At 40.1% G+C, this 8601-nt stretch overlaps 1 protein-coding gene across 1 annotated transcript; it reads left to right on the top strand.

The window, feature by feature from the left end:
- The first annotated feature begins 229 nt into the window (after positions 1-229).
- LOC125508861 (uncharacterized) lies at positions 230-8075 on the top strand. The gene is made up of 10 exons (XM_048673657.2): positions 230-545; positions 3058-3191; positions 3877-4021; positions 4132-4259; positions 4843-4914; positions 5001-5115; positions 5196-5299; positions 5408-5449; positions 6823-7035; positions 7811-8075. Exons 1-10 carry the CDS (start codon positions 431-433, stop codon positions 7877-7879), a joined length of 1137 nt encoding a protein of 378 aa, XP_048529614.2. The 5' UTR covers positions 230-430; the 3' UTR covers positions 7880-8075.
- The last annotated feature ends 526 nt before the right edge of the window (positions 8076-8601 follow it).

The following is an 8601-nucleotide window of genomic DNA, read 5'->3' on the forward strand; positions in this document are numbered from 1 at the left end:
TGCGAGGCCTAAAGCGAGTGACGATGGAGACTAACTACTTGGCTTTGGTGAATTTGTGGAATTCTCGTCATGCAGAACGATCTGCTGTGGCACATATTCTTGATGAAATTGGAGAGCTCTCTTTAGTTTTTGATTATTTTGTAATTCAATATGTATTAAGGACAACCAATATGTCGACCCATTTGTGTGCAAAGCGAGCTTGCACACTTCTGATTACTCACAGTTGTCTGAACTCGCCACCCTCGTTCTTGGTTAGCAGCCTCTTGGCAGGCTGCCTCAAGAATGTTTTTGTTGAATAAAAGCTCTCAGATATTTCCCTAAAATCAGTTTATTTTCCAACTTTGATGGATCCACCCCGCAGATAGTGTGACGTCCGTCTCCTCCGCGGCTCCGCCTAACCAAACCCGCCGCTCTGTTGTCTCTTTCGTATATGGCCGGCGCAAGATCGGCGGCAACCAGGCTCACACACTCTTCGCTATTCCTACTGTCTCGCGCCGCCGCAGCGGCTGCGACCCGCCGTACCAATCTCCCCTCCTCCTCGAGAGGTACGGCTGACTCCTCCCCTCTCTCTGCCTTCCGCATACTGCATATTTCTTTGGCCTGACCCCTTATATGGTTTCGTGGTGTAAATGCAATACTAGCTTGGGTGCCTCCTGATTTTACACGGTAGATTCGGTGCTTGATTGGTCTGGTTGCTATTCAGCGGCCCTTTTGGGGATGTAGGCTCTTTGACAGCCTGACGCTATCTGTTCGGGTTTGTTTTGGAAAGTATGGCAAATGAAATGAGGGTGTTGTTGCACAACAGTGTACTGTAGATGGCTTGTCAATGGATTTTACTCTAACCTAGTTAATGCCTATCTTCGCTTGAAACTTTCCAGGTTTGCTATTCCATGTGAAATAGCTCAAGCCCTTCCTAACTCAGGATTAGAGGTCGCCTGCTAAAACAAAGCAGAACATTTCTTGGAATAAATCTTATTTTCAGAACTCATTAGAATATGAGAGAGCATTTGGTTTCATTGCCAACTACAGTAGCTCAGACTGGCTTTGCTGAGTCTGCCTTTCCTGCACGTTTGGCTGATTGGCTAGGAACGGTTTTTATTTTACGAGATATGTTTGCCGTCAAGAGCGAGCAGAATCAGCTCTCCAGAGCTGACAAGGTTTTTCTTGCCCTCCTATGCTAGCTCCCCTGCAAAAATTTTGTCGTACCAAACACATCTCCTAGCCTGGTAAGGCTATAACAGTTTTTTCTCATCCAAACGTACTCTGAAAGACTGTATTTTTTTACCAAAGTAATGTACCTGTGAAGTTTAAGTTGTTACAAGCATTTGATTGCAGCCCAGTTCTCAAAAGAGTTTGTGACAGGGTTCCAAAGTTTACCTTTGCCTGGTATTGCAGCCTTGCAGGCAATCAATTGACTTGTGTAGTCTGGGCTATAAACCAACTCCATGGAAGATACTTCATTCAAAATGAGAAACATTTATCTTATGAAACACTTATGAATTTTTTACCATCAAATATATATATACACAGAATCAGCAATGCTATTTTCTGTTAAGAAATATGGTGAAGAAAGAATAGCAAATCATGCATAAACCATGAATATTCCAATCGATTCATGTCAATTTCTTGCCTTCAAAGTATCTATATAAAATCTAAATGCTAAAATTAGTCAGTTCAGTTTTTTTGGGAGCTAGTCAGCGCAGACTCATTTGTGTCTTTGTGATCGTAACTTATACCAGCAAGCAACCATTGGTGAAAGTAAGTTTTGAATCTAGATGGAGAGTAGAAGAGTAAGTGAGCAAGTCAAGATATTAGAATCCTGGCAAAGTGAGCATGCCAGAAATCTAGCCAGTCTTAGAGCATCTACAGCCAAGATACGCAAATCCGTGTCCCTATACATCCGCGGTCGCGCCCGGACGCGCCCGCGGATGGTGACCGGGCGAGCCTCAAATTTTCCCATTTGCAACCACAGACCCTATATTTAAAATACCTAATACATGCAAAGACATGCACATCGATCATTTTGGATGTTTTAGTCGGTGTTGGGCCAGCGGGGTTGTGTAAACGCCAAAGAATTGTTCGTAAGATTTCCACTATAGAAACATCCGTGTTGGGCCGGCGTGTTTGGGGTTTTTTAGTTCCACCTCGCCGCCGGAGGAGTGCCGCGACTGGCTTAAATAGCCGCGTCGGGCAAAAGCGTTAAGCTACTCTCTCTTAATAGGGGCTATCAATGCTCGCTTTGTGAAGGAGCTCATATCCTTCACAAGGCGAACATTGATGGCTACTGCTAACAATAAGAACTTTTTTTAAGTATGAGAACTTTTTATTCAATCATTCTCATCAAGCTCCTACGAGAAAATCACGAAAAAGCTAGTCGGACAATGTGTCAAATACATAGAGGGCAAGGTGCAGTCCGGTGCAAGTGAAATCGGGTAGGTCGGAGGGGATTTGGTGCAATTTTTGCTGGGGTCGGGTTGTCAAGTCCGACGTGGCGGACGCGCCGGGTCAGCCCCATATCCGCCCCATATTTGGGCTGGATATGAGGGGTGCCAGTCAGCCTGGGCGTTTGAGGGCCGTTTGAAGCGCCCGTCTGGGTTGGGTTTTTTTTTACCGGGTCGTCCGCCCGGGCGTATGAGGGGGTTTGAGGCACCCGGCTGTAGATGCTCTTATTGCATTTCACATTTTTCGGTATGTTCTTTGTCCCTCATCAGCCTTCTCTTCGAGTCCTAAATGGCATTTTCTTTTCTTCCCTTTCTCTACTTCCTTGTTGACCTAACTTAGTTGTAGTGTTCATGACTTTACATTCAATGAATATAAGGCAGTATTAGTTATGATGCAGTGTTTGCTGTTATCTTACATAGGAAATTAACTATTTAAACTAGTCATTAGTTACAACTCTAGGACTATAGTATGTCCATCAGGGAAATATTACTTTCGTTAGATTTATAGTTCAGTTGATAGATGGATATAATTTGTATCCTGCAAATTTTCAGCCTCTGACACCACATATTATTTGTTCACATTAGTTTTTTTGTGTGTGCTTATTTTGCACTGCAGATTATTCAAAGATGGCTAGTTCAGTTGGAGGCAATGGCTACAGTGATGTTACACGGGTGCTATTCTGTGGCCACTATTGGCCTGCTTCTACTATTTATACGAAGGAGTACTTGCAAAACTATCCATTTATTCAGGTTAGTGATGCATGTGAACTTAGTTGATCGTCCTCTAACTTTAACTGAAGTGTAAAACTTTTCAACTCTATAACGCCAATGCCACATAAATCATTAATTTATCTTCTGTTAGCTACCCATACTGCATGGTGAGGCATCTTCAGAACTTCAGATGACTGTTGTTTTAAGTACTATTGGCCGTTGTAGCATGACGCTTGACTTTGAGAGGGCACACATGATAAGAATGGATCCAGAGCACATACTTTGCTTTCCATGTTCCGGTAAAAGGACTAACAAGCAATCTGGTCAAATAAGGATCATGCAAGGACCCAACGATGATGTTTTGATAATAACGTATGGCATTTGTCAATGCCTCAGTGATACAGGATACACATTTTTATCTTTTGTTCTTGCTGATATAAAATGTAGATCTCAAGAGTTTGGTATTTCTGAAAGCTTTGCAAATTAGTTTGTACTGGTTCCTGGTTTTCTTGTAACATGCACTGTTATGTGTACCCACCTTGCTTTCTCATTATTATTTCTCCATTTGGAGTGCTGGAAAAAAAATCCACAATCCTGATTTTCTTCTTCTGATATCATAGTTGATGATGTGCTTACATTTTAGTCTTGAGAGTGTTTTCTGTCTGCGAAATGTGACTATACATGTAGGAACTTATGTCTGACCACATTTTAATGCACTTTTCAGGTTGACGAAGTAGGCCTTGAGCACGTACCTGATGTTATTCAAAACTACCATATATGTGTAGTGAAAAATAAATGTATAGATTCAGATATCATTGCCAAAGCAACTAAGATGAAGATTATTATGCAGTATGGTGTTGGTTTAGAAGGTGATTATAAGCCTGGATTAGTGGATCTGGTGTTGACGTATTATCTTAAATTCTGATTGATCCATCGACATAACTAGGTCTTCTTATATGGAGTATGTAATTTTTTATAGGTGTTGACATAAATGCTGCTACAGAACAGAAAATCAAAGTTGCACGGATACCTGGGAGTACTACAGGAAATGCAATTGCTTGCGCAGAAATGGCTATCTATCTAACTTTAGGTGTTCTGCGGAAGCAAGTAAAGTCACATGACTAGCAGTTTTGACCTATTGGAAGTGCTGCTCTCTATATCGTGGAGCTCCTATTGATGAACATTCATCTCATTCTTGTCTCACTACATCCACTCATGTATACAGTACCGAGTTTCTCAGTTCTCATGATAGCATGCCTAATTATGTTGATATTCCTGCACGATCGGTGAAAAATTGATGCAAATATGAAGTAGGCGAGCATATAATATTCTGCGCCACTAGGTCTTTGGTTGTAAAATTACCAGTACTTCAAAAGTGGGATAAAAGGGCCTGCAAGCTGCAGAAATTTGGGAACAAATACATGATGAGCGTATTAAACATGGTTTCTGTTTCATGTGGATCCTACTTAGTACAATATCCAACAATTTATGCAATTAGACACTGATTTCGAGCCATGGTTCATCATGTTGCATATATTTGTACAGAATATTCACTCAGTTTTTGTTAAATAAGCTACCTTCGTAGCTGCCATCATTTGGAAGATAAGTTTTTTTAGTTTAATAAATATAAGTTAGCTTCTGTTAGTTGTAATGGAATATTCATGTTTTGGACTTTGGCCATAATTTGCAGAAGGAAATGGATACTGCTGTCATTCAGAAGGACTTGGGCCTTCCAGTTGGAGAAACAATATTCGGGAAAACAGTATGCTTTTCGTGTATGAGTTACTTTTTATCTACTTTCCACAAGAAAAATCCCATTTGAGTAGAAATTTGTATTTACTTTGCTAGATACTTATCCTGGGGTTCGGAGCCATTGGCATGGAAATTGCCAAGAGACTAAGACCATTTGGAGTGAAAATTCTTGCTACAAAAAGAAACTGGTCATCAAATACAGTGTCTTGTGGTAAGTTGCAGTATCATTCCCTTATGAGTGAATTATTAGATGTTGTGTTATCTTCCTCTCTCAAAATATTGCTATTGCAGATATTGATGGGCTGGTTGACAAGAAAGGTGGTCCAGAAGATATGTATGAACTCGCTCGAGAAGCTGACATAGTTATAACTTGCATGACGTTAAACAATGAATCAGTTAATTCTTCTCTATGTTCATTTATTTAATAAAAAGTCTGCCAGAAATATCTCTATTCGACTTCAGTTAGGCGGTTACTAAGGCACTAAAGCTATAAATATTTATAGGTTGGGATTGTGGATCACAAGTTCCTGTCAGCTTTGAAAAAGGTATGTGTATTTTTTCTCCAATATACTTGTCTGCATCGTAGGAGATTTACATCTTATTTCTTAAATTTTCTTCTGAGATTTATTTACTTTACGGAATAAATAAGCCATCATTCTTGATTCATCCTGTAAGAAGAAAATTTGTATATGAGGAAATGTTAATCTTAGAATAGTGTTGGAGGATCAGATTGTGCTGGTGTATGCATTGGAATAACCATCAGAAAATGGCAAAATGATCCCAGGAGCATATGTTCTTGTTTCAAAGAACACACGTGCTGCTAAAGTTTTCAAAAGGAAAAGATATCAAGAATATTCGTAGACGTTTGTGGAATGATACTGTATATATATAGCGCTGTGTGTTCCCTGCAAAAAAAAAGCGTCGTGTGTTCCCCGCAAAAAGGGTGTTGTGTGTGTGCACCACTGCGGACCAAGGTTTTTTCCCAGTGGTAACCGACCAGAAATTTCGCTGACCCCCAAGAAACAGCGCTACCGTTCGATTTTTTTGAAAAAAATTGAATTCAAATGCTAAGATCTGCATGCATATCTTATCACAACTCACTGCCTCGTGTGGTGGTGAGGTCCATAACTTACACCCTTGGAGGTCGTCTTGGGGGATTCCCCTATTGTCCCATCAATGTTTGCAGCTTCTTCAGCTGTAAACGGTGCATAGCAAAATAGTGCAGCAGCGAGGGTTCGAACCCGCACCCCACGCGGAGAAAGGCATGTGTAAGATGACCAGTGGAATAAGTGAGAGTATGTGTGTGTGCCAGGTTAAAATTACATATTGTGACGCAAAAAATTTAAATTCAGAATTTGTTTGAATACGTTCAGACAGAATAATTCCGAGATTGGAATTCGGTTCTTCCGGCCCATTAAAAAAAGGGTATCGAAAAAAAAACCTTGCTGCAGAAACACATGTGACAGGCATAACCGACCCCAATTGGCACAAATTATGGGTTGTTTTAACTATTTAAATTAGGAAGATATCTTGTAACCTGGCCCTTAAGCCAGCAGAAATAAGATAATCCTGCTTTTTATTGTTTGGCTCTATGTAAAGAAGACCCTCTTAGAATATATGGATGAAACAAGAAATAATCAGCCTTATGTTCGAGCCTCTCCTCCATTATCAACCTAGCCATACCGAGCTGGCGGTATTATCCATCATGAACTAAGGTTCGTGGCATAGAGTTGATATTTTAGTATTTCTCTCCTTGCAGGCTTGCACACACATAAATGGACATATTTCATGACAAAAACTTAGAGTGCATAATTATTTTGCAATCTACATATAGGATCTGTTTTTGATTTTTGGAAAACTATGAAATATACGCCTGACAGCAGAACTCCCGTTCTCAATAGCTGCCATGTTCTTGTAGGGATCATATCTCATCAATATTGCCAGAGGACGCCTACTGGACTATACGGCTGTGTTTAATCACCTTGAGTCAGGTCATTTAGGTGGTTTGGGCATTGATGTTGCTTGGACGGAGCCATTCGATCCAGAGGATCCAATTCTGAAATTCCCAAATGTTATTATAACACCACATGTTGCAGGAATCACAGAATACTCTTACAGAACCATGGCAAAGGTTTGCACTTGTTTCTCTGCAATGCACAAAGTTACTTCTCATTTATCAATCATGTATTTGTTGCTAGTAGTTATATCTTGTCTGTTAACTCCTGTAGTTACATTATAATATTTGTGTTAAAAGAACTTTTAGATTCAGAAGCGCCACATTTGTTATTTATTTTTGAGCCAACTACGGCACTTTAATATCATTAAGTAGCATCAATTACATTACCCTCCAGAGTACGTCTGGTGGATCATCTTTCCAAACAAAACTAGCACTAGAATCATATGAGAACTAGTTAGTTTATGAGCTACCTCATTGGCTTCATGAGCACACTGTTTAAACATCGCAGTGCCAATTTAGATGACCAGCTTTCCTGGCCACAGGCTTGGTATGAAAAAGCAGTATTCTGTTGGAAGAACTTTTTTTCTCATGACTAAAAGCATCAGTAAACAAGAAGATATATGCTTAAACGAAATTAAATGATATTAGCCACTTAGCAAACCTCCTCTTTCTCTGCGCATAAACTCATGGTTTTCCTTGTGGATTGTTGCTTCTTTTTTTCGATATCCTAGAATTACTTTGAACTGAAGGACACCTCATTCAACCCCTGCTCAGATAGGCGTGTCATGTGCATTATCATTTCATTCTTAATAAACGAAGCCATCACCATCATCATTAACCGTGTGTATTGTCATTGAAATCCTCGATGTAAAAGAACGAAAGTTCGCTGACTTGTGTGACCATTTACCATTTCCTCTCGTACTGAATTTTGCTCTGCCTTTGGGTACAGGTTGTTGGTGATGTCGCTCTCAAGCTTCATGCAGGAGAGCCATTCACCGAAATAGAATTTGTGAACTAGGCAAACTGAGTAGATGGCGGCATTGTTGATTTAATTTAAGACGTATTACTAGACCCAGAATTACCAAATAAAGGCAAATGTTATGGACGATACCAAATAAAGGCAAATGTTATGGACGATACCAAATAAAGGCAAATGTTATGGACGATTGCATTACTGGAGAATCATAGGAATTCGACCGGTTTATTGATGTAAAGCATTGTTGTCTGTCTGATTGCAAACATGTGAAGCGTTAGCAGCAAATTTCTGCATCTCTGTTGCATACAATCAACATTGTTAGAATGCCATGTTTGCTTCAAAGGCCACTGAGAACCTGAAACAGTTTTGATGGTGGCCGCTGGGGTTTCGGAGTGAAAATTCTTTTTTTTAAAAGGGAAGTGAAAATTCCTTGGATGGATGGATCCGGCAATGAAGACCCAACACACACACACGGGCGTGTTGCAGTTTTTGCTACTCCCTCCGTTCCGAATTACTTGTCGCAGAAATGGATGTATCTAGATGTATTTTAGTTCTAGATACATCCATTTTTGCGACGAGTAATTTGGAACGGAGGGAGTATCTCTGAAGCAACACTGTATGCTCTGGTGGGTGAATTTAGCAAAGGAGGCAGGAGGATGTTCTTTCCGAAACGTGTAAAAAAATGTTTTTTCCGTAAAGATGTTATATAATCCTGGAGTCTTTTTTAGATTAAATCCAGCCATTGCTTTATCAGATTAGATCGG

This window comes from Triticum urartu, chromosome 5A (genome assembly GCF_056163025.1).
Source record: "Triticum urartu cultivar PI428250 chromosome 5A, HENAU_Tu73, whole genome shotgun sequence".
Taxonomy (NCBI): Eukaryota; Viridiplantae; Streptophyta; class Magnoliopsida; order Poales; family Poaceae; genus Triticum; species Triticum urartu.

Coding starts and splice junctions, on each gene's coding strand:
- LOC125508861 (XM_048673657.2), top strand. CDS start 431: ATGGCCGGCGCAAGATCGGCGGCAACCAGGCTCACACACTCTTCGCTA. Junction 546..3,057: donor TCTCCCCTCCTCCTCGAGAG/GTACGGCTGACT, acceptor TTTGCACTGCAG/ATTATTCAAAGATGGCTAGT. Junction 5,450..6,822: donor TCCTGTCAGCTTTGAAAAAG/GTATGTGTATTT, acceptor ATGTTCTTGTAG/GGATCATATCTCATCAATAT.